At 52.6% G+C, this 25,256-nt stretch overlaps 7 protein-coding genes across 7 annotated transcripts; 4 read left to right on the top strand and 3 right to left on the bottom strand.

The window, feature by feature from the left end:
* Window positions 1–126: 126 nt before the first annotated feature.
* G6M90_00g073670 (uncharacterized protein) lies at window positions 127–1,834 on the bottom strand (the record flags this gene model as incomplete). The annotated part of the gene is made up of 3 exons (XM_014690212.1): window positions 127–1,301; window positions 1,423–1,622; window positions 1,707–1,834. The coding sequence occupies 3 exons, from the start codon at window positions 1,832–1,834 to the stop codon at window positions 127–129; spliced, it is 1,503 nt and encodes a 500-aa protein (XP_014545698.1).
* A 1,848-nt stretch (window positions 1,835–3,682) lies between these two features.
* Window positions 3,683–5,612, top strand: G6M90_00g073660 (uncharacterized protein; the record flags this gene model as incomplete). Its single annotated transcript, XM_014690213.1, has 4 exons — window positions 3,683–3,958; window positions 4,030–4,141; window positions 4,199–5,230; window positions 5,302–5,612. The coding sequence occupies 4 exons, from the start codon at window positions 3,683–3,685 to the stop codon at window positions 5,610–5,612; spliced, it is 1,731 nt and encodes a 576-aa protein (XP_014545699.1).
* Window positions 5,613–6,766: 1,154 nt separating this feature from the next.
* Window positions 6,767–7,897, top strand: panC (Pantothenate synthetase; the record flags this gene model as incomplete). Its single annotated transcript, XM_014690214.1, has 1 exon — window positions 6,767–7,897. The coding sequence occupies one exon, from the start codon at window positions 6,767–6,769 to the stop codon at window positions 7,895–7,897; it is 1,131 nt and encodes a 376-aa protein (XP_014545700.1).
* A 237-nt stretch (window positions 7,898–8,134) lies between these two features.
* GNPAT (Dihydroxyacetone phosphate acyltransferase) lies at window positions 8,135–10,765 on the bottom strand (the record flags this gene model as incomplete). The annotated part of the gene is made up of 3 exons (XM_014690215.1): window positions 8,135–8,599; window positions 8,661–10,515; window positions 10,590–10,765. The coding sequence occupies 3 exons, from the start codon at window positions 10,763–10,765 to the stop codon at window positions 8,135–8,137; spliced, it is 2,496 nt and encodes an 831-aa protein (XP_014545701.1).
* Window positions 10,766–11,427: 662 nt separating this feature from the next.
* POP4 (Ribonuclease P protein subunit p29) lies at window positions 11,428–12,108 on the top strand (the record flags this gene model as incomplete). Its single annotated transcript, XM_014690216.1, has 1 exon — window positions 11,428–12,108. One exon carries the CDS (start codon window positions 11,428–11,430, stop codon window positions 12,106–12,108), a length of 681 nt encoding a protein of 226 aa, XP_014545702.1.
* Window positions 12,109–13,819: 1,711 nt separating this feature from the next.
* Window positions 13,820–18,629, top strand: mpd2 (GYF domain-containing protein mpd2; the record flags this gene model as incomplete). Its single annotated transcript, XM_014690217.1, has 4 exons — window positions 13,820–13,929; window positions 14,256–14,658; window positions 14,736–18,240; window positions 18,319–18,629. The coding sequence occupies 4 exons, from the start codon at window positions 13,820–13,822 to the stop codon at window positions 18,627–18,629; spliced, it is 4,329 nt and encodes a 1,442-aa protein (XP_014545703.1).
* Window positions 18,630–19,272: 643 nt separating this feature from the next.
* G6M90_00g073610 (uncharacterized protein) lies at window positions 19,273–22,383 on the bottom strand (the record flags this gene model as incomplete). The annotated part of the gene is made up of 1 exon (XM_014690218.2): window positions 19,273–22,383. One exon carries the CDS (start codon window positions 22,381–22,383, stop codon window positions 19,273–19,275), a length of 3,111 nt encoding a protein of 1,036 aa, XP_014545704.2.
* Window positions 22,384–25,256: the final 2,873 nt, after the last annotated feature.

Below are 25,256 nucleotides of genomic sequence, written 5' to 3'. Positions count from 1 at the left end.
GACGTGGGTCCGGAGGCTTGGGCAGCCTCGATGTGACATGCCCAATAATTTGTCAAGGCGATGCACCATGAAGAATGTCTATTTGTCACTTTGACTTGGCTCTTGGCTCCCCCACAGCCATTTCACTCAAAGTCGATTACCCATGTTGATGTGGACGGCTTTAACCTGGCTGTAGGCCTCCAAACCAGCCTCACCAAGCTCTCTCCCAATGCCGCTCTGCTTGACACCTCCGAAAGGAACCTTTGGATCACCGTCATTACTGCTATTTACCCAAACCATACCCGCCTCAATCTCAGATGCAACCCGGTGCGCACGCTCAAGATCTTTGGTGAAGACGGCAGCTCCGAGGCCGTAGGTGGAGTCGTTGGCTCGAGAAATTGCCTCTTCCTCCGAATTAAACCGGCTAATCACCACGACGGGACCAAAAATCTCCTCACGGTAAATTCGCATGCTGTCCTTGACCTCGGTGAAGATGGTAGGTTCGATGAAGAATCCCTTGGTGTCAGCATGGAGAGGCTTCCCACCACACACAAGTCTCGCACCCTCGGCCTTTCCGGCTTCAACGTACTCGAGAACTCGCTCATACTGCAGCTTGGAAACTTGGGGGCCCTGATATGTATCAGGACTCCATTGGTCGCCAACCTTGCTGACCGTCTTGGTCTGCTGGACGAATTGGTCGACGAATTGATCATAGACGCTGTCCTCGACCAGGATGCGCGACGTGGCCGTGCATATCTGGCCTTGATTGGACATGATTCCGAGGTGAGACCATTTTACAGCCTGCTCCAAGTCACTATCTGCGAAGACGAGGAGAGGCGATTTTCCTCCCGTCTCCAGAGTAATGTTCTTGAGCGTAGCGGAAGCCATCTTCATGATGTGTCTGGCAGTGGCTGTAGAACCGGTGAAGGCGACCTTGTCCACTAGAGGATGCTCGACTATGGCCGCTCCTGCATCCTTTCCATATCCATTCACGACGTTGACAACGCCGGCCGGGAAGCCGACCTCCTTGATCAATGAGGCTAGAACAAGAATACTAAGGGGAGTCTGCTCGGCTGCCTTGATAATAACGGTGTTTCCGCACGCGAGGGCTGGCCCGAGTTTCCAAGAAGCCATCGATAACGGGTAATTCCAAGGAATAATTTGGCCGACAACTCCAATGGGTTGACGGATGGTATAGGCGAACTTTTGGTGAGTGGTGGGAATGGTTTGGCCCGAGATCTTGTCCGCCCAGCCAGAATAGTAGCGAAATGTGCCAATGGCTTCCTCCAAATCGACACTGAGAGCCTCGGCATACGTTTTGCCTAGAGTTGGTGTTAGCACGCTGGGTGAATAGCTGTGGGACATTTGTGCGAGTTGTATTTTGAAGGCCCGGGGTGGGTGATGAAGAGGACGGAAATACGGCCGACGTGACAGCGAACTCACCATTATCCCAGGCTTCAATCGTAGCAAACAACTCCCTTTGTGCTTCCAGCCGGTCCGCAAGACGGCTTATCAACTTGCCCCTGTCGGACACAGGCATCTGCTTCCACGAGGGGTGCTTCAGCGCCGCATGGGCAGCCTTGACAGCGTCGTCTACATCTTCAGGGCCAGCGGCCTGGACGGTAGCAATTTCGTTTTCAGTACTGCAAGAGAAAGTCTGGGTCAGATTGCCATGATTTGAAATGTCAACTTGTAGTCTCTGCTGAACAAACGCGTGATGCACTTACGCGGGGTCGAGAGACGTGATGGTCTTTCCGGATCTTGACTTGACAAACTCGTTGTTGATGAAGAGGCCCGTAGGCTGGGTATATTTTACCCCGTTTGGAGCTGTTAGTTGGATGGACGGGGCGCTCATTGTTCCTACAGAGACGGAGAACTTTTCGACTTGGGAATAGGTGAAGTTGGAGTTTGATATGTAGGGAATGGCCGATGAAGGAGCAGGCGGGGTAAATGTGGTTCAATGTTGTGTCTCTTTCCTAGATGGGACCTGGAGATGCCAAGCGACGAGCTGCATTGGGGGCAGTAGACTGTCAATAGAGACTATACATGCACAAGAGAAAGGTATAAAGGCTCAATGGCTTGAGACAAAATGACGGTGTATATAGATCTAACGAGCTTTATCGGCGCGCAAACCCGGGGTAAACGGGGCCGAAATCCGGGGGCTGAGCCAGTCCCGAGGCACTGCGAGCAAAAAATAAAACAAAACAAAAGATTAGCGAAACCTTTTTTTTTTTTTTTGAAAAAGCCTGCTTGGTCGGGAGCTCGTAGACTTGCGATGTCTTCAGTACTGGCGATGGCGACGCAGAGCATTGATGGCCGGGGCTGGTCCACGCCAAAATCCTTCTCCTTTGAACAGCATTTGCGCGTAGATGGGTGCAGATGGGTATCCCTCCCATGAACCACGGTTGCAAGCTCGTCAAATCTAGCGCTGGAAAACTTGCGACGATGCGAAGAGCGACGCGACCAAGGGGTGCGGACAGCGGATCACGCAAACTCCGCCGAATCCATTTTGTCCGATAGTCTCTCAGCCACTCGGTACAAGTCCCGTGGGCACGCCCGAGATATGGGAATGGCGTGAAGCAGCCGTGTGGCAGATCTGTGAGGGCTTGTCTGAAGATGGGACAGGGGAATAAGCATACCAGACTTGCAACATGCTTAAGTCCGTAATTGCCGGCACACGACATCAGCGCAGACCAGGAGCCGTTATGCAATGGGAATGGGCGTTATGCAAGTTATGTAACTTGTGTATGTCCGTCTCACCGCAACCTCACCCACCCACTCATCATGAGCCATGTTGACGCTCACATCACCGTCATGACTGATGTCGGCTCGCCGCGTTCAATGAGCGACAAGCTACAGAGCACGGCGTAAGCAGCGAATCCAAAGGAGCAGAAAGCTGCGGCAATCGGAGCGCGAGAACCCTGTCTGGTTGGCGATATCTGGCCGGCGCAACATCAACTGCGAGCTCCATCAAACAAGGCCTTCCTTTGCCCGTCTTGGCGGACTTGCTTGGTAACATGTTGGAACTCGCTCGCTTGAGGCTAAATTAGGCGGCTTACACAATCAGCCCTGCGGACTTGGCGGGTTCGCCAGGGCGCCGTCGAATCGAACAGTCTCAGGTCGGGGATGCACCCGGGCAAGCTGCATGTGGCTGGCCACCCATGATTGTCATGGACTCATGGTACCCTGGGAATGGCAAAATGTCCATTGTACAGAGTAATGGTGTGTATCCACCGCACTAACACATCCCGTTATGGCTCATAAGCGCCGGTTGTTGCGTGGTTATTAGGCTGTCCAAATTTTGTCTCGTTGTCATGGCCGTGCTGTGAGAATAAGCACCGCTAGGCCTTGGGATCTTCAATGGGTCGTAAACTCCGCATGGCTAACCGCATCATCTCTCCGGATCTGTCTATGTGATTATCAGTGAGTCATGGTAGATTGCAACTTGCTACCGCCGGGGTCATGGTCCACGCAGGAGGGGGAACTGGATATCGTCGTCGGTTTTCTGCCTATATGTATGTCTGGGGACCACCGTGTCGACTCCCTTCAGTATTCCGCTCGCTTCATCGAAGACTTGGGATAACCGGGGACCTTGTTCTATGAAGATATATATATGTATCACTCTTCAGTCTCTTCTTCTCTTCTCCCACTGCGTATTCGTCTTTCAGCATAGAACCTAGGACGACACAAAATATTGCCCAGAATGACCAGCGCTACGGGCCTAGCGGTCCCAAAGGGTTCGGATCGAACTATTTCTTCAGCATCAACCATCGCCGGGGACCAAGCATCGGAAAAGGCCAATTACTCGAGTGGCGGCGAGGACGAAAGGCGTGCTAATAATATACAAGAGAAACATGACGATGTGTCATCCACCGTGGCCGACGATGCGTCTGACGATATCGAGTATCCCTCTGGTATCAAAATGGTCTTCATCGTTGTTGCCCTTGTCATGAGCGTCTTCCTTCTGTCTCTTGATATGGTAAGCCGCGCATTTAGCTGCTCCTTGTTTCCACAAGCTTGTCGAAACACCACTGACACGTTTACATGTAGACCATTGTTGCCACCGCCATTCCTAAAATCACCGACGAGTTCAAGGGCCTTGATAAAGTAGGCTGGTATGGTGCTGCCTTTTTCATGACGGTTGGTTCTATGCAGTCAACATGTACGTCGTTCCCGTCTTCATCCTAGTCGCAAAAGTTGCTAAGTCCATCGTGAATAGGGGGCAAGGTTTACAAGTACTTCCCACTAAAGACATCCTTCCTCGTCGCCATCTTCATCTTTGAGCTCGGATCCGTCATTTGCGGTGCTGCCCCCAGCGCAGAGGCCCTCATTGCTGGACGCGCGATTGCTGGTGTCGGCGCCGCTGGTCTCGGAGCTGGCGCTTATACCATCATCGCCTTTTCTGCTCCTCCCAAGCGGCGGCCTGCCTTTACCGGCATCCTCGGTGCTTCGTATGGATTCGCCAGTGTCATTGGCCCTCTTTTGGGCGGCGCATTCACCGACAACGTCAGCTGGCGATGGTGTTTCTACATCAACCTCCCCATCGGAGGTCTCTCCGCCCTGGTCATCTTGGTCTTCTTCCAGACGCCCAAGAGTGCTGTCCCCGTCAAGGCAACTCACTTGGAAAAGTTCTTGCAGATGGACCCTCTTGGTATTGTCTTGATGATGGGCGCCACCGTCACCTACATCCTTGCTGTGCAGTATGGCGGTGTTGCCCACGCCTGGAACTCGTCTGTTGTCATTGGCCTTCTCGTTGGCTTTGTCGCCATCACGGCGGCTTGGGCTGCTCTGCAGTACTTCCAGGGCGAGCGATCCATGGTTCCTCCTAGACTCGCCAGGGAACGCACCAACTGGGTCATGAGCGCCTTTGCTTTCATCTTTGCCGGCGGCTTCTTCGCCGCCATCTACTACATCCCCATCTACTTTCAGTCCGTCCATGGAACGAACCCAACCATGAGCGGTGTTCGCAACTTGCCGTTCATCGTTGCTGTCACAATCTCTACCATTCTCAGTGGCACCTACGTATCTGCGACGGGCCGATACCAGCCCATGCTCCTCGGGGGTGGCGCCGTTGCCACCGTCGGCGCTGGTCTCCTGTACATGCTCGACGTCGACTCTTCTACCGGTGCATGGATCGGATACCAGATTGTCGCTGGACTTGGTTGGGGAACCGCTTTCCAGATTCCCATGATTGCTGTTCAGGGCTCAGTTCCCCCTGAAGATCTTGCCTCGGCCACCGGCATGCTCCTCTGTAAGTGCCTTTGCGACGTTTGTCTTTTCCAACGCGGACCCCCCCAATGACTAACCAGTGAAATTTTTTAGTCTTCCAAAGTATTGGAGGTGCCTATCTCGTCTCTGGAAGCCAGGCTGCATTCATCAATCAGATGGTCGACCACGTTCTCAAGAACGCACCCCAAGTTGACCTGGGAACCCTTGTCCTCACTGGCGCTACTGAGATTCGACACGCATTCCCTGCGGACCAACAGCCTCTTGTCATTGCCGGCTACATGGCTGGTCTTAAAGTTGTTTTTGCCATGTGCATCGCGGCCACTGGAATCGCCACTCTCATCGGCTGTTTCACTCGATGGTCGAAGCTGAAGCAGGGAAGTATGACTGGTGGCGGCATGGCCTAAGTATAACATGCTTCATAATTGCGGCTCTGCAATTTAATTAATGCTCGGAATTGGGTTGGTTTAGAATAGAATACTCTAATGACTGCATTGGGAATTGGGAATATGAAGTTTTGTGTTGGCGCAGGAGGGAATTCTATATTATACTATCGATAGAATTGATAGATGTCGCAGATTAATGAGCACAATCTCCCACTTCTTAATTGAACACTCTTATGAATGACTAATAGTTTCAAATATTCGAAAAGGATGGGGTAGAAAAGGGGTCAAAGCACGAATTCTTGCCTGACAGCAAAGTTTGCCCGCTCGTTTTGTTCATGTAGCCTGGCTTTAAGGGTTAGGGTTACAATTATGCCCACGGGCACTCACAAAGAGGCCCTTGCTCTCCGCGCAGATCAGACCTGACATAGTCCAAGTTCGGCACTAGGAACAATAACGCTGAGTGATTTTTCAAAGATTTTGACCCCCCTGTCCATGACCCGCAGTCATTAATTTCCTGTTTGTTACGGCAGAGGTTCGTACCTCGTCACCATGACTGGTGCGGCGGATATGTCTAAGTACGTGGCATGCTTTCCACTTCCAACTCTATTTTCTCAACAATCAATTGAAAACACAATGGTCTTGTAAAACTAGCGAGATTATCAAGTGCCGGGAGCAAGCATGAATACTTTAGGCAGCCAACTTCCCAGCTCAGAACAATACAGTTCAAAGCCATTCGTCATCCTTGTTCTACCCACCACGTCCCTTGTGCACGACAGAACAATCGGTTTTCACCGCAGACTCTTCATCAATTCATAATAGATTTGGACTGCGAGCCGGGTATATAACACCATCATTTGGCCCGGAGCACATTTCAGTTTTTCATCTTTTCATTTTTTTTTTATCCAACGCCCTACCATTCCAACACCACGGCGTCGCAGCACCGCTCCCGTGGTTCACTTTGAGGCTGCTGACTCATCCGCCTTTTCCCTCATTCCCCATCGAAAACTCCGGCGTCCCCAAATCTCCGCAGCAGAAACCATCACGAACAGACTCCTTTTCAAGGCCATTGCGGCCCCGAAAATGGAAAATACGCTTTTCCCCTCTCTTGTAATTTCCCTCCACCCGCGCCGCCTCACACACTGTCGCTTTCCTTCCCCCTCGGCTTTCCCACTGCAATGCAGCGTCTGGTAGCGCCTCAGATCGGGGCACGTGCTGCCCATGGCCCGCGGCGTGGCCCGTCGCCATACATGTGGTCAAGGTCACTACGGACGGCCGTCGAGACCGTGCCGTCCTCGCCTATTCGCGTGCTCCGCGCGGTCGAGCAGGTCCGGAGATGGAGGAGGCCGCACACGGTCAACTATCGCAGCGTAGGGCTCGTTCCCACCATGGGAGCCCTCCACGAGGGTCATCTTGCCTTGATCCGGGCCGCGGCCAAGGAAAACCACCACGTTGTCGTGAGCATCTATGTCAACCCGGCCCAGTTCGGCGTCCAGGAGGACCTGTCGTCCTACCCGGTGACGTGGGAGACCGACACCGCTGCGCTGGCCAAGCTCGATCGCGAGCTGGCTGATGACGGGGCCAATCTCGGACGCATATCCGCCATCTTTGCGCCGACCACGCCCGAGATGTACCCCTCCGGGTTCCCCGGACAGGCCGTCGATAGCAAGGGGAGCTTTGTCACCATCACGCCCGTGGCCGAGGTTCTCGAGGGCGCCAGCCGGCCTACCTTCTTCAGGGGCGTCGCCACGGTCTGCATGAAGCTCTTCAACATCGTGCAGCCGGAGCGCGTGTATTTCGGGCAGAAGGATGTCCAGCAGACGGTTGTCATCCGGCGCATGGTCAAGGACCTCATGGTGCCTACGGAGGTGGTCGTCTGCCCGACCGAGCGCGAGACTGATGGCCTGGCCATGGCTTCACGCAACGTCTACCTCGGCACTCGCCGTCGCGATGTCGCCATCGTTCTTAATACTGCCCTGCGAGCTGCTGAAAATGCCTACCGCGGAGGACACACCGATCGCGCCACCATCCTTGGCGCTGCGCAGCATGTTTGCGCCATGATGCTCAGGGCGCAGATGGACATGAAGCCAAGTGAACGGGCTCAATTTGAAGTCGATTACATTTCCCTCGCCGACCCGGATTCTTTGCACGAGGTTGATGCCGTCGATGTGGCAAGGGGTGCTGTTTTGAGCGGCGCGGTGCGAATGTCCCCTGTAGAAGAGCCGTATGAGGGCGAGGATCTGGGCCATTCCGGTGGCCCTGCTGTCAGATTAATTGACAATATCATTCTACCGCCTAAATCAACTTGAGTTGTCTTCTACGGCGCGGATCCATCAGCGGCTATAGCGGTTTAGCCGCTGCTATTGTTGTACATTATAAAGAGGGCAGCGGTTTTGTTCATGTCTGAGTCGGCTCTTTTTGGCTCGGGGCTTGGATACTTTGCGCGGGGTTCAGCGACGTCAAGACCAAGACGTGGCATGCAAAAGCGTTGATATTTATGGGTATATAGACGTTTTCTGGTTGTACAAATATACATATTCATATCTTTACAAATGTGCCCGCTGGTTCAGCTTCTTCCTCCTCCTCCGCACATCCTTCTTGTGCGCCTCCTGTTCCTCGACACTGAGCCGACTGGGAACTTTGTTCTTCCCCTGCTTCTCGCCGTCCACAGCCTCGGCGAATAGCTTGGCCCCCAATTGGTCGGTCAATCTTAGCACACGCACACTGACCGTGGCCCCGTCTCGTCGATTCTTGCCCTCTCGTCGTGAACTAGCAATCTTTTCCGTGAAATCCCAAAGTTTACCTGCAGCAACGAGGGCACCGGTTTTGGGGTCTCGCGACGGCCGCCATTCTGGATCGAGTTGAATCCTAGGCGGGATCTTGGGGTCCTTGGACTTGACTACGTGAATGATTTGATCTTGCTCAAAACGGGTGTATGAGTTCTTGAGGGTCTCCTTGTTCACGGCTTCAAAGTACGACAAATCTCCTTGGTGGTAGAGAGTTTTACCCAACTGTTCAGAGTTAGTTAGTGTACATGTATCATAAAGATGCCAGTTCTACTCAATCACTTACTAGCTGAGCGCTGTTCTGTGCTTTGTTTTGCTCAACCCAGATTTCTCCATTACTCCCAGGTGGTGGTGATAGGCCCATCAGCGAGACAGCCGCAAGCCAGCTGGCTTCTATGAACGGCCAAATCAAGAAACAATAGAAGTCGTAATTCTCGCGGCCTGCCTTGCGTTCTTCCACGGACAGCCCGATTGTGGTGACAGTGCCGCTCTGATCTCGATCGAGTCGAACAATATGGTCTGCCTCGAGACCATGGAGAGTGTTGTCCAAGTTTGTGACAAGGCCATCGGATCCGAAAATGAATTCGCCGCGGAACAAAGAGGACAAGAAGAAGACTTGGTCCTTCAGTTCAGTGTATGAGATGTCTTGCATAGCAGGCCCACCACCACGTTTGACATGCATGTACATTGCCGCACTAACCAAGGCCTCATAGATGAACAAATGAATCGTCATGTTTCGGTAGAACGACAGCTGGAAGCGGTCAACCGCATAGAAGGTCGGCTCAGCTAGGCCATTGACAATGCCGACAAGGTCCTTGCCAAGCACATCCAAACCACGATTGATAATTTCAGACGTGGGCGCGTTTCCAAAGTGAGCAACACGCCCTCCCTTGGCACGAATTCGGGCAGTGAGCCATTCAACACGGCGGATCAACTCTTGTAAACCAACTCCACGACCACGCAGAGTAAGGAGAACTGTGCCAATGAGAGCAGTTGGCATAACGACAGACACAGCATTGATGTCACTTAGCACCTTGTACCCCATGGTCCTCAAAATCTTTTCACGAGCGGCTCTCACGTCAGGCTTGTGGTGTTCGGTGTCTAAGCCAGGGGGAATAGACGGAAGGCGAGATAACTGCTCATCAACAAACTTGCGCAGGCTCCACGGCTCATGAAATCTGACATCCACTCTACCAAGCTTCAATGAAAGAACAGACGAGCCACCAGAAACGAAGTCTGCCAAATTCTCCTTTTTTTTCGGTACTCCAAGCAACTCAGTGACATAGCCCTCGGTTTCAATGACTTTGTCATACTGAGTACTGACGGGACAAACAATTGCGTCATCAACCCGCCCAGATAGAATGCTGTCAAGAATAAAGCTCAGAATGCCGAATTTCGGCGGCAATAGCTTCCCGGTGCGAGAGCGGCCTCCTTCAATAAAACATTCAAAGTTGTAGCCCTCTTGGAGCAAGGTGTCGATGTAGCTCTGAACCAACGTGGTATATAAGGCATCGTCACCAAATGATCGCCTGATCCACATGGCACCAGCATGCTGCAGGAAGCTGCCGAGGAGCGGGATGTTGAGATTATCTCCGGCAACGACGATAGGCAATGTTAAGCCGAGGCGATAGCAAATGAGCTGCAGCGAGACGTAATCGACGTGAGATCGGTGGCTGGGTAGGAAGATGATACTCTGTTTCTTCTTGGCAGCAAAGTCAGCAACCTTTCGTAGGCGCAAAACTTCTTCGCTGGACACGTGGATTCCTTGGTGATAGGCTCTGGTCAAAAGCTGGGTAGCCATGTAGTAGGCCCCTCGAATAAATGGCTTGCTTTCCATTTTGCAGATCATGTCGTCGGTCATCTTATCTGCGACTTCCTGGAGCCCATTCTCGAGAGCGTTTCGCCTCTGGGCGCACTTTACTCCAAAGTCTTTGTCATCCTTGTTTATTAGTCCTTCCTTGACTTCAACGGCGACCCTGTCCTCTGCAAGCTTTGTGATGCGTTCCTGAAGCAGTGGTGCTGACAGAACCATTGACTTCATATTCTCTGAAAAGCCGGAATAAAAGGCCGGTTGACCAATGACGTTGTTATATGCTCGCCAGCCCTGACCCGAAACATACAATGACACTTCTCGAAGGAATCTACAGTACGACCAGTCAGTCTGTGCTTCAGCTCATGTCGCCAACTCTCATGGGATATGTAGGTGTCGCGGTACTGTAAAGGCTCGGCGCGGAACGAGGCAAATTGGTTCAGCAATGCCTCTTCCTTGCCCTCATGGCCACCCTCCGGCTCAACATAGCCACTAGGTTGCAGGGTGATCTCATCGCCGAGAATCTGTAGATCGGGAGCAGAGCTGCTGCCAGCATCGGCGGGCTCGTCGTTGGGCGGCATGCTTCTGCCGGCGATGGACGGCGCGAGATTGAGAAGGAATATATGGTACCACGGGCGCCGATGGCTGAAGCGAGATGCTAAGGATCAAACAGCAGGCTCGAACAGTACGGCATCCCCCACAAACGTTGATGCTCTGAACGGCATGGAATGGAGATGAGAAGCTAACAGCGAGAGAGCGAGCGGCCAGGATAATACTACTATTGTGGGGGAAGCTGGCTGATTGCACGACCAGCCGAGGGAATGGCCAACATGTGAAACCATTGGTGGGAGCTTGGGCCAGAATCCCAGGTGCCGACATGGACATCTAGACACATGCATCTGCCACTTGACCAAGTTGGCCGCTGGTGGCCCCGCGTAGCAGCAACCGAGCCGCCTGTGGCTGAGCACTGCTGGCCTGTAACCTCAAGCATTGAACCGACTGGTTCGCTACATGTGGGGCAGACGCGGACCAGGCCTGACTGATCAAGAAACTTGAAAAGATCACAAATGTCGGGGAAGCCATCTATCAGCAATCTTCTTGCCCAGCAGCCAGATATCTGCATAGTCACACCACGCCTCCTCGAAGCCCGCTGAGGCTAAAACGACGCTTTTACGACATTATACAATTCCTGACATCTTCCATCTGTGCATGAGTCTGCGATAATTGTCACGGGCCAGCAAATATGGCGGCAACAACCCCCCAGCAGCTTACGAAAGATCTTCTTGCCAGAGCCCATTCTCCAGATAGTGTCAACCGCATCTACAATGAAAAAATTCTACACCGTGCTCTACATCTTCGGCCATCTTCCCCCCCGCCCGCCGCAGTCAATGCTCGAACTGCGCGGAGAAAGATTCGGGACCAAAAAAAGGCAAGGAGCAAGGCCCGTCCGAAGCCTCTCTCATCTCGAGAACGGCGGAAGCTAGGGCTGTACGACATCCCCAAGGACGGTCAGAAATACAGCATATATGAGCCACTCTACGAACTATGGCAAGGCTATGCGAGGGAGATTTTGGGGCGTGATATATTCCGCCGTGGCCCCGAGGCAGCGGCCAAGTTGGCCAGCGCGGAACTCCATGGTGCGCTTACTGAGGTCGTTAGAAGCCGATGTCCGGGACGTGTGGGCTTGAAGGGCATCATTGTTCGCGATCGCAAGTTCGTTATCGAGATAATCACTGAAAAGAAGGGCATCAAAATTATCCCCAAAGAAGGAACGACATTCCGTATTGAAGTTAGGCCCGAGACGACCCAAACGGCCTCTGATTCGAAACCCTTTGTGTTTGAAGTCTTGGGGGATCAACTGATGCTTCGTTCCGCGGACCGCGCCAACAGAAAATTCAAGCAGCACTTTCTCCCCGATCTTTAAGAACTGCCTGTTAGGACGGACACGTCATTTATCCTAGGACGAACAGCTTTGCACGAAAGCCTATGCTGAAACCTTCTAGAGCAGTTTCAGTATCCCGGGCTTCTGTTCTGGTTACCTCCAGCTCATCAGGCCGGCTTTGCTTAATCCACTTTGTACCCATCTGTGCAATGCGGATTGAGATATGCATCACTCTGCTTTAGGTAGATCCTGGGCAAAGTCAAATCCGTCAGACATCCCTCCCGTTTGTCACAGTTAGCACCCATATCTCAGTCCCATTTTCGCCATGCCCATCACAGTAGCATGGTTGTGTTGAAACTGGCAATAGATGACTCAGGAGTACGTCATTCAAGGATTCACTTTGGCAGGTTTCTGTACGACATGCCCTTTCGACTCAATTACTCCAGCATTTTGAAATCTTCCCTCCACTTCCATTGGAAAGTCGTCAACAGAAACGATTTACAGCCTAACCAACATAACTTGCAGAAGACGGAAGATCTGTCCACAGGCTCTGGGTTCACAGATTTGACATATTTTGTTGAATGAAGCTGTCGTGTGACTAATCGATCGGTTTCAACCAAACATGCATTAGAGCACTAGTGGTATATAAGATTAAAATCCACCAGATCAACGTGCAGCCACCATGTAGCGTAGAAACTGGCTTCTCCGGTGCAATCACGCTTCCCGAAGGGTCACAAAACGTGGACACGATGCCTCGTGATCCCCATTCTAAGAATCATCAATGCCCCCAAAAAATTATACGCTAGACATGGTAGCTGACTTTGATGTTAAGCGTCCATCAAGGGCTTTGGAAGAACGTCCCCGGGCACTGGAAGTCAAAAACACGGCCAGAGTTCACCACTAATTGGGGCCTTGGGAAAGGCAAACATAAGATTCCGTTACAAAAGCAGAGTTGCAAAAGTGGATTCTCGTCTCGAGTGTGTATAAACTTATTCTTGCTGAGGTAGTGACCTGGTATCAAAGCTTAAACGTCCAACCCTACACCCGCGTGAGTCGCTTGAGAACCTAATACAGGACCTGGTACGCGCAAACCTTGAAGCACGCGCTCTGCACGCATATTGCCTGCCATTTTGCACATATGCTCAAGTGCTCTCCACGTTAGGATTCAGCCCTCACGAAGCGGCGTCGGTTAAAGATCGGAGGGGCTTCTTCCGGCTTAGCGTTGCATGCCTCCCAACTTCCAGCCACTCAAAGGACTTGGAGAGCTGGTGGTGGACTTGAAATCCAGCCACTTGTGTTTGGCCCGCCATCCCCGTCACTTTGGTCAGTGTCTGCACACTGGCAGCGCTGTCTTCCGGCGCCTGCCAACCTGCGTCGACGCCATGGAAGTGGCACCAAGTGGCTGCACCTCGACTTCTCCGTATTGCAATTTTGCCTTTTGCCCAAACCTCAGGTTTTTCCCACCTACTAGCCTCACAGCTCGACTAGCTTTCCGTCAACTTCCACCTTACGCTTTGTATGCCATACACGAATTCACCGCCAGCCCTCTACGCGTACTTTTGCATTGCTTAATCGCTCCGAAAGCATCTTCTGCATCGACCTCTACTTGTACAATCAGTATTACACCCACACTCACCCATCCGCCCTTTTTGACATTTCGTCCACCACAAACACGGACGAAAGAAACAAACCCTTAACGAGGCGCGACCTTCTAGCACAACACACAACACACGACCCGTGGGTGCAGAACAGTATGACGTCCAATCTTCCTTCCAGCTTTGCCTCGGCTGCAGCTGGTCAGAATGCGAATCGGGATGCGAGGGGCGGCAGAGGAGATGGAAGGGGAGCTGCTGGAGGTGACTGGTGAGTTCGATATTTGCCCATTGTTTTTTCCTCCACCGCCGATGCCTGCGCATTTTCCATGCTTGATGTTTCTGTAATGACCATATTGTTTGAATTTTATCTTGGAGACGCTTCCCTTGCGGCAATGGCACCATGTCAATTTCATTTTATTTACCCTTTTTTTTTCGCGGCATACTTCAACGCACCGCGTCTCCCAGATCGATGGGCACGTGTGGTCAGTGCGGATGCCGCCTGATGCCCAGCTTCTATCGTATATCTCTTCACAATCATCTTGAAGCTATAAGCGAAATTCAATTTGCGCAACTATCGCTAACTCTTCTGGTTAGGTCGCGCAGAGACGGCCGGTCTGCTAATGGCACCCTCACTCTCCGACGCTCCTCAACGACCCCCATCGGCCAAGCTTCACAGTCAGCTCCCTCGACCGACCACGCCGTCCAGCAACCAATGCCCGTTGACACAACCCCAGTGCTGCCCTCAAATTACGACGCTGGACCTGCACGATACACCAAGGATGATCTGTTGGGATTCTATCGGTCGCAAAAGCCAGGTGATGATGCGACACGCCTCTTTATACCAGGATGGGACCCGACACACGTTAATGGCGGCAATGTAAGGGGCTGGGGAAAGACCAACGACAGTAATGTTCCACAGGAACCCGGTGCCTGCTGGGACCATGATGGACATACTGCTCCCATGGGCTTGCACGAATTTTCGACAGAGGAAAAGGAGGTAGGCTTTCCGACTGAGGCAATCGCTTGCGTTTTGTGTTGTCTCGCAGCGGACTAATGTCATTCTTTCTGATTCAGGCCTTTTCTACCGAGATCAACTCGCCTCTGAAACCCCCAACGCAAAACAAAGACGGCCATCAGGGAAATGTGAATGGCCGGAAGGCTTCCATTTCCCAGGGCTCCGGAAACTCGTTTGGGGTCATATCTCCCTCATCCGCTACGCGACCGGGAACCCGACGACGCGAAACTATTGAATCGAACCCATTCAGTGGTGCCCTTATTTCACCAACTACAGCGAACAGGTTTTCTCGGGAGGATTCCTCGCCATGGACGCAACGGAGAAGCAATGACTTGCGAGAGTCTGAGCCAGATGACGGCGAAACCGACGCAGCAGCTGCGCGAGAGTCTACCACTAAGCTGCCCTTTGGGAACCTGATGCGTTCGAATACTGCCGGTAGTGCCGGGATGATATCCATGTGGCCTTCTTCGAACCCAACGACCCCTGCGGGTGGCGGTTTTGGCAACTTTACAATGCCGTCCTCATCCGCGATTGGGGACAGGAGGGCTGGCGGCGCCGCGCCTGGTGCGAGTGGTAGTCGCTTAGCTCATTTGATTCCCAAGGATACTTCGGATAACAATGTTGCCAAATCTGGCGACACCCAAAACCCTCCATCACAGCACTCCTGGCGATCACGTCCTCGTACTGATACTGACCCATTTGGTGACGACGAATTGTCTGGAAGTGCCGTCCTGGGTGGCGCACAAGACACCAGTTCGGCTGGGCACTCCCATGTCAGTCGCGTAGGTGTACTTGGCACTCCTGTGAAAGGCTCAACAAGCGACTTTGGGATGTCAGGGCTCAATCTTGGACTCCAGCCAGGGCACGACGGACCCGCCAGTCCTTCAGAAACCAATCCTTATCGCAGCCCTCCTGCGGAGCGTCATGAACATGATGAAGCGGAAACCGGTGCTGGCGAGCAACCCCTGGCAGCAGGACACAACGAACCACCAGCCACCTTCGGGTCTATATCCAGGGGATTCGGTGCGCCTAATTTCGAGGGTAGTGACCGCAGTCAGACTTCCAGCGTTGGCGCAAAAGGTTATCCGTTGGGAGGTTTGTCCGGGTGGCCAGCTCCGGCCGGGCCATCTACAGGAACGCCGGACAGAGAACGGCCCAGCTTTGGCAATCCATTTGGCAGTTCTTTGTTCAGTCCAGTTGGAGATATACAGTCACCAGGCCTGTCCAATCTAGGTAACGTATTTGGAGCCCCTGGTGTTAGTCTTGGCGCAGGAAGCATTGGCCGTGGCAGCAAGCTTGGGTCGCTCTTCCCTACGGCGATGCAGGCCCAAATGCAAGGACATGATCAAGAGCATGGCATGAACGACACCTTGCAGGGCCACCCCCTAGGAGCTATTGGCCGAGGCAATTTGCCTGGCCCAGTACGGGATACCGGAAGCCCTATGCGACCCAACAGGGGCGTCTTCGAAGAATTGTTCCCATCAAGCGACAGTGGTCGATCGCATACAGGCTTTAGTGCGCCTGACAATGTCCAACAAGTTGGGGTCGGAGGATCTCAATCATTCACGCCAGTCACTGGTGGTATTCCGTTCGGTGGTGCCCAAGGAAGTGCAGACCCTTCTGGAACTCAAACGAGACAGATGGTTATGCCTGATAGGATGAGGTGGGTGTATCTTGATCCTCAAGGGCACATGCAGGGACCTTTTACTGGACTAGAAATGAACGATTGGTACAAGGCCAACTTCTTTACCCCTGATCTTCGAGTCAAGAAGATTGAGGATTCAGATTTCGAACCCCTTGGTCAGTTGATACGCCGCATTGGCAACTCACGCGAACCATTTCTGGTACCGCAAATCGGTATACCACATGGCCCAGCTCCTCAAGGCGGCCCGTTCAATCCAACGACAGGTGGTGGTGTCATCCCGCCACTGAGCGGAGTGTTCCCCAGCTTTGGTAGAACGCTGACGGCGGAGGAGCAGAATAACCTTGAACGAAGAAAGCAGGAGGAACAGTATATGATGGCCCAGCAGCGAGAGTATATGATGCGCCAGCAGACCATGCCCAAGTTCCCAATGCCAGGCCCCGGGCTCCAGCATCATTCCAGCGCTCACAGTCTGCAAAGCCAGCCAAGCTTCGGCAGCATGACGTCACCCATTGGTGTTGCCCCCCAGCAACAGCCCATTGGAGCTGCCGCTCCGCAGCATGGTTCTTTTCCGGATACTCAAACAGGGGTTCAGACTGCCGGGAGAGGTAGTTTGGGAAACGGAGACCCCTTTAGAGTGGACGAGTTAGTCGGTCTATCTGTGGCTGAGCGGGAGGTTCTTGCAAGTATGCGTGGTGCTAGTGACGAGGTAACGGATGATCAGCAGCAAGCCGCAGACGCAGGATTTAGGGGAAGCCTTCCTGATACCGAACAACTTGCCGAGGACCAGGAGGGCTTCCGTGGTAGGCTGAAGGAATTTGAGGAATTGCGTGCACAGCATGACGCAGAGCGGCTGACTGAGTTGGCAAGCGAGAAAGAGACTAGTTCTGCTGTTGACACTACCCTCGACACTTCCGCCCCTCAGCATCCTACTCGGGGCGGGAAGGGGAAAAAGAAGATTTCTGAGGATGGCACCTTGTCGCTCACCCAACAGGTGCAGAAGGCACAGGCTGCTGCTGCTGCAAGTGTCCAGCCAGTGGAACCCGACATGCCAATGCCATTTCCTCCTCCTTCATCCGCTACACCTCTGCCCGCGCCGACAGCTCAACGAGCACGATCCAACCTACCTGAGCAATATAGCCGATCTCAAAGCGGTACTCCAGATGCGGCTCAACCCCCACCCCTGGCTCCATGGGCAAAGGAGCCAGGCCAAGAGGGGACAAAGGGACCCAGTCTGAAAGAGATACAAGAAGCTGAGGCTCGCAAGGCTGCGAAAGCTGAAGAAGCCGCCGCCGCCCTCCGCAAGGCTGCAATCGAGCAGGAGGCTGCCCTGATGCGAGAAAAGGAAAGGCAGGCCGCTGCTGCCGCTGCCGCGGGTCTTCCTGCCACGAGCACCTGGGGACACGGCTCTCCTGTATCTGCCTCTAGCCCGTGGACCAAGCCGGGGACCAACAAGGGAACATCTTCTGGGCCCACAACATCTAGCTCTGCTAGTAGTAAGAAAACATTGGCCGAAATTCAACGTGAGGAGGAGTTTCGCAAACAGAAAGCAAAGGATACTGCTAGTCAATCCGGGATGCCGGTGAATGTTTCCAAGAGCTATGCCAATCTCGCGGGCAAGCCTAATCCTTTACCTTCTCCATCTCTACCACAGGCTGCAAGCCCATCCATTGCCGGTTGGGCAACCGTTGGTGCCGGCGGCAAGGTCAAGGTACCAAACGGACCAGCGGCCGCCCAAGTTCCACGGTCTCTAAGCTCCTCTAATATCAAGGCACAAGCTCCAACACCTGGTAGACCTATCAGCAAGCCGGCTTCGACTGTTGGCAGCGTCGGTGGTAAGGCTGAGCCGGCCAATGTAGCAATGGAAGAGTTTAACAAATGGACGGTGCGAGAGCTGTCCAGAGGAGGTCTCAAGTGCGATTGTAAGTCCCAATGCGCTGCCAGTGCAAGACGAGCAGACATCGTGCTGGCGAGGTCTCGGACTAACCCTACTGTCACAGTAACTTCGCTCCAAGCCGACTTGAATATGTTCCCTCTCGACTCGAGCATAATTGCAGATGCCGTCTACGCCAGCTCTACCACAATGGACGGCAATCGCTTCGCTGCTGAATATGTGCGGCGAAAAAAGCTGGCTGAAAAGGGTGTTGTAGAGAAACAGTCACCAGGAGAAGCCGCGAAAACAGCCGCGGCTGGAGGTGGATGGAGTGAAGTCGCAAAGCGAAGCGGAAGTGCCCAGCCTAAAGACGCCGACGCCGGAATCCAAGGCGCTGGCTTTAAGGTAGTTCCAAGCCGAAAGAAGGGCAAGAAATAGAGACATCACTCTTCTACTTCTCGAAGGAACGCCGAGCCTAGGAAAAAATCCTTGTTTGAACGTAGACGCTGAGTGTCAAATGATTAGCTTCGCTGGAGGCAGCAATTTGGGATGAAGGCAACTGTGGTTTGCGAAACTGCTGCTGTTGCATCTGTTTGGAGACAACCTGTTCTGGCTTTGAATGCGTGGTTTCAACGATGCAGGAGAAAACTAAATACCTAAGGTATGAGAGCGGTGATGAAGATTTGTACAGCGTGTAGGAGCCATTTTATCAAAATATGGTAGCAATTGAAGGCCTCAATAGGGGCAGAAGCGTTGTCAAACTGACATGGAAAATGTTCACACCTTGAATTAATACGGCGTCTTATGTTAAAGGTACTGGGTGATGCACAAACGTACATTGACAATCAAAGGACGCATGCAGTCACAAGACGCGAGGAAGAAGGACTTGTTTTCACGTCATAATACGCCACTCTTGTTGGCTCTGGGGTTTATGTATCCATTTATATCGTTGGGGTCGTTTGACACAAATCATCGCACCAGCATCATTTGCCCTCGAGACGTCTCCGTATTTCTCCGTCTTTGATGACCATTCCCCATCCACCCTTCATCCTTTGTCTTCTCCTCTGGAGGGAGGACACGTCTATTTCGAGAGCTTTAATCCCTCCATCAGGGCTTCCAGCGTATTCCAACCCTCTGATCCCTCCCAATTCTCCTTTCCGCGGCTCATGACGCTACGAATTGCACTGCGCGCTTTGCCTTTCCATTTACTGCCCACCGTGTCGACGTCGTGTGCCCAGTTCTCCAAAATGGATACAAGCTCATCCGTTCGCTTGACCACCTCTGTCCATCCCTTCAGATCTGTTGTCCAATCTGCCGAGTCCGCAGCCACCTCGCCTGGCAAGAGACCGCTGCCAGACGACCCCACGGCTGCTCTCCACGCGCGCTCAGACGCATCAATGGCGCCCGCATAGTCCCTTCTCCATGTGCGAAGACGAGACAGAAGGGACCATAGCTCGGCGCGGTGCGTGATGAGTGGCACGATCTCTTCTTCTAGGAGACGCGTGACCAGGCGTTCCCTGGATCCTCGCGGTGGCTCGTAGATGCCTGTTCCGGCAGGTTTTTCTTTGGAGATGACTACGTCCTGGAGGAGGGCGGTGAGAACGTCGGCGTCGATGGCGTCTTCGGTCTTGCGGATTCGCAGGATGTGGGTGAAGGCCAGGACCATGTCTGGCACGTCGGAGGGCTGCATTCGAGCAGCGAGCGTGAGGACATTGTCCCAGATTCGCCAGTTGTCGTGGGCAATGGACGCGCCTTTCTTGTAGGCGGCTAGGGATTTGGATAACAAGGTGGCAGGGTCGCGAGACTTGTCTCCTGGATCCTCTAGGACGTCGTCCTCCTCCTCGTCATCTGCGCGAGCAGCGGCTTTGGTTTCATTGTTTGCTGGAACTGTGCCCTTTTTCTCGGCAGTTACTTCGCAGTACAAGCTCCACAAGGCACTTCCCAGATTGCTCCAGGTTCTGGCATCTTCACCGCCAGCCACGTCATTAGCAGTGCCTATAGAGCGGCTGTATGCCTCTGCCGCATCGTCAAATTGTCCCAGGCGAAGGCTAATATCACCAAGGCGGCTCCAGAGGTCGGGGCTTAGTCGATTAACAGAGGTGGCTAGTTTGTAGGCTTCGCGAGCCTTTACCATGTCTTTCTGCGCGAGGTAGTACTCCCCGAGAGACTTTTGGGCCCTAGCATACCGCTGCTTAGAGATGATCCATGCCTGCTCATAGTGCTTGGGATTGTTTTCCAGATCTCCTAGTATGCACCAGAGTCTGGCGGCATTGGGCGGTGGAGGACTTCGTTCGGGGCCCTCGAAGCTGCTTGCCTTGAGATGCATGACGTCTTCAACATCTTGGTCGTCTGGATCAGATGTTGCAGAAGCATCTTCGGCTGTGGGGTGGAACAATCTCCAGCGAACAATAGACTTTGCCTTTTCGTCACCACCACTGCCACGGCCGTCCTCGTCCTCGGAGGCGGCAGCGCTGGCATAACACAGGGCAACTTCCGCCCAAAGCCGCAAGCGCTTGAATATTTCGAGGGCGGAGGTAAGAGAACCCACTCCAGCCCACGCGTAGGCGAGCTCTGATTCAAGATGCCAACGGGGTGGTGTAGACAGGGCATCGATGTACCGGAGACGAACATGAGCGGGAGCCGATTCAGTTGCTTTAGGAGCGGGTAAGAAGGATGTAGGAACTTGGGCCTTGGGTGATGGAACCGCATTTTCGTGGCCAGGGGCGGTGACTTGAATAGCCGGCACGTCGCTCTCATTTGTTGTCCTTTCGTCGGACTCTTTAGTGAGTTCGGTTTCGACATTTGTGTCTGTAAGAACCTGGTCTGCCACAGCTTGCAGTTGCAATACACCACGTTCTACCGTCCTGCTGCGGTGGACTTCAATCCGTGATCGCACGAGCAATGCCTGTGTATAAATTTGCCAGTTGGTGGATTTATCGGCGAGGACTCGAACAGCGTAGGGTAGTATTTCCTGTGACGTTAGAGTATCAACGGGTGAGAAGGCATCTTTCAGAGTTGCCTCTGTGAGAAGTATGATTTGATCAAGGGGGGCAAGCTGGGGTTGATTATCCGGGGATACATCTGCCAAGGAAGGCGGCAATTCCTTCTCCTTGTATCCGTCCTTGTCATGATGGGTTGAAAACTGTATTTCCTCCAAGAGAGTGTCGTCGTTGAGCTTCAGCGCGTCTGGCTTTGCCTTTTCCTCATCACCTCCATCCTCTTCAATGAGATCCTGGTCAGTGCTGCTACGGGCAAGGACAACCAGCTGACTGACACTGTTCTCTTGAAATTTAGTTCGCTTGCCAAGAGCGCCGGACAGGGCGTACTTCAGTCCGGTAAGTTGAGCGGCTTCTTCGAGAGCATCCTTGGCCTTTCCATGGCGTCCAAGGAGGATGTAGTTGTTAGCAGCTTCAACTAAGAAGTAGGCCTTGTCTTCGCGGCCCCATGAACCTGCTTCAGACCACACTTCGTTGCCGGCTATTTGGTCACGGACCGTGTCCATGTCGATCAATATTCTAGAAACCAAGCTGGGGACCTCGCTCCATTGCGAGCTCTTTGTGAAATTAGACCCAGGGCCGAGACTAGGTTGGGTAAGTAGTTTGTAATGCCAGATGTTGATGCGAAGTCTGATCCATGACAGGCTATACTTGACAGAGCGACTTTCTTCATCTTGGAAATAAACGTCCACGGAGGTCATGGTCTCGCTAGCTAGGACCGATTTGAAAACGTATCTAGCCAGAGAGAAGAGCTCAAGGTGAGGAATGTGGCTGTAAGGAGAGACACCATCAACCTCAAGATGAGCCAAGCAGGCTTTATGCAACTGCGTCAGAGCGGCAGACTGGTCTGTATCAGCGGATAACGGCGCAGTCCAAGCCTTGCTGAATCTCGATTGGATCAACGCAAGCCTGTCCGCAGGCACCACGGGCCCGGTTACGTTCGCTTGAAGAAAGATATCAAGAGCAGCCAGGCCCACATACAGACTCTCCCGAGAAGGAATGGCAGAGATATCGACAGTAGATGGCGCGGCGGGCTGTTTTTGCCGTGGCGAACTGGCAACTTCGGCTACATGAGCTTGGATCAAACGAGCTGCTGTTTGGCCCTCGGCCAGGATAGAGAGATTCGTGGCGGCATCGTGATGTGAGGACGAGGCTGACATTTTCCAGGCCGCCGGGTCCGGGCTATGCGCCGCCATATTTCGCCTCCCCCCGTCTTTGTCAAAGTTGAAGGTCTGCCGTCAAATCAGAGTGAGAGCTGTTTATGGGAGGTTTTGGCGATTGAAGGGTCGAGGTTTGCGCGTGGCAGCCGTTTTCTTGCTGATGAAGTAGCTGAAGTGATGGAGGGGAAGAGTTGGTCAAGAAAATTCGACCTCGTTGGAGGCATCGTCAGTCACATGGAGATTTCTACAGTTGTGGCACCAAAGCATTTAACCCGGGGCCTGCTTCGTCTGTTTTTTTTTTCTTTAAAAAAATTAATAAATAATAAATGGTGTCATTTTCTTCAGCACTATACTTTTCTACGGGAATAGTCCGTAGTGTGCTTTTCCTCGCCGTGTTGCTTTCATCCTGCTCGAGTGAGACCAGACATTTTTTACCATGTGCCATAGTGGGGGCGGGGCACAAATTTTTAAATCTTCACTTGCCCCTCCATGTATGTATGTATTAAACCAACCTCGACCCTCACAATTTACAAACCTGTCTCACACCACTGATCACACTAAAATCGACTCTTAGCAATATCGGCCTGAGATGTACATATGTACATACTGGACACTGCCTCGCTTTTAAAGAATGAGGCAAAAAAAAAAGACCAAGCGTTTCCAAAGGTCGCATCCACAATGATCCTGGTGCGCTGTCCTCATCTCTTGAAAGCAGTCACAGCAAATAGAAGAAGAAGAGACTAATAACATTACGGAGTACACAGGCCAAAAGACAGAGAGAGAGAGAGAGAAAGAAAAGAATATCGCTCTGGGGCAAGTTTATTGGATAGACTGAGCGTGATGACAGGGTTCTGCATCCACTGCTTGAGTCGTCCCGCATCAAAACCGTATCGCCCAGAAAATGACTCGGCCCACAGCTCGGTTTAATATGCTTGCTGCCATTGGGGAACGGAAATATTCTTGGCTGAAGCGTTAAAAAATTTTCTCCCCAAAATTGCCTCCCGTTTGTCATTGATCAGTGTGCCTGGCCCCGCAATGTTTTCCTGGCATGGCCTCATGCGTTCATGGGCTGACCATTCATTCGCCAGACATAGTGCCATTCCACCAAAACACCACCGCGCGCGAGTTATCTGTTCGCCCAAACATCCGTCATAAATTGGACGCAACGTAAAGGTGGGCCCGAGAATAGAACCACTGCCATTTTCGTTTCAACTGTATTTCTGCTCTCGTCGCTTGTGGCTTCTTTGTTTGCCAACTAACTTGGTCATAATGCCGTTAAAGACGGACGACCTTGGATAGCGTGGTTTCGTCAGACTCAAATTGCCATTCATCAATCCTCCCTTCTTGTAGGTTTGCTACAGGTTTGGTAATATCCGCTTGCACGAATCTCTGTTGCAAGTTAGTTCTTTCCTCTGGTGAGGCCGAGATGGGCGATTTTCAGAAACTGCACTCCGCGCATCATCACCAAGTACTCGCGCGTTGTACTGTCCATATCTCTGTCGCGAAGCCGTGCCTCCCCGAGAATGCTCAAGGAGTCAAGATGATGCGAGAATTTCAGCCATTGGTGGCTTTTTTAAGCCTAAAGCTTTAGTATGAGAATAGCGTCGAGTAAGGACCACGTTGAGATCCTATGCTAGCCTGCCATGCAAGGTATGTCAACAACACCTCCAGGCACCTGCATGCAGCGCCATGGACGTACTACATATTGTAGTAGATCCCTCAATTCAGCGGGCTCGAAGACATAGCAACCGTGCTTCTACCAAGTATGCATGGTTGCATTCCGTCTACGTGTACCGAGGGCTTCAAACGTTCAAACATGCCCATCATCATGGGATTCACCCTCAACCGTATGTCCAAGTCCTCACCTTGTTCTGTTCTATAAATAAATACATAGTCCATGAGCTATTCGTGTATTGCAGTCGCAGCTGTGACACTGCTAACTCGGATTATGTATGTTCAGCCAGGCCTGCCGCCAAAACACAACAATTTACAAACAACTGGTCTGTCTATTCGTGAAAGCGCCGCCCAACCTCGCGGGCCTCCGTCAAGGCTTGGGTTGAATCCAATGGCTTGCCGGCTCAAGACATTCTAAATGCTCTCTGCTACAGGGTTTTGGAATTCGAGCCTGAGTCGATTCCGTTCAAGCTGGTTCACATCGGACGAGTCCCTTTGCCGAGGCGAGAGTGTTGCTACCGGCCCGGCCGTCGATCGTGGAAAATGGAGCACGGAGTCGGACTCGTGGTGGGAATCAGATGACTATCTAAAGGTAGTATTAGCCCGAAGTGACGCAACCTGGTTTGCCCGCGGGCAGCCGTGCAATCGTGGCCATGCTCAAGTCCAGCGCCTCACGGGGCTCCGCAATGGCGCTACAAAACACCAGCCTGGGCTTGGCGTCCATAACTCTCGCCAGTTTCACTTTCTTCTGCCTAGCAGCAATGACAAGTGGATGTCCCACTCTCAGTACGGAGTACTAGTGTCAAATGCAAGAATGGTGGCGTGGGTCGACAGCAGCCATTCTTCGTCGATTGCCCCGAGCCTTCAGCAAGGCTGTTGTTCCACTCTCTGTCTAGGGATTCAGCAACCTGATGTATGTACCTCATGTTGAATCATACGACTCACCATAGTGCGATAGGCCAGCAAAATTCGTCGCTTCAATAGATTCTAGAGAGAATGCATATCAATTGGCCGGGAGCTCAAGTGTCATAACATCTATCACGACAGATTTTAGATTGATGACTTTTTCTTGGTCGGAACCTCATATCTCTCTCTGGTCGTCGCTTTAAGTATCCGTGGAAGGGTCATGAATTGGCTGACTGGTGTCCCGCCCCCATCCACGTCGCTTGAGAAAGCCAAGAATTGCTTGAAGTTGATAAGAGGATTTGCGACTCACGCGAGCAATCTTTCCCAAA

This window comes from Metarhizium brunneum, chromosome 4 (genome assembly GCF_013426205.1).
Source record: "Metarhizium brunneum chromosome 4, complete sequence".
Classification (NCBI taxonomy): domain Eukaryota; kingdom Fungi; phylum Ascomycota; class Sordariomycetes; order Hypocreales; family Clavicipitaceae; genus Metarhizium; species Metarhizium brunneum.
This window is presented reverse-complemented; position numbering and strand designations above follow the sequence as displayed.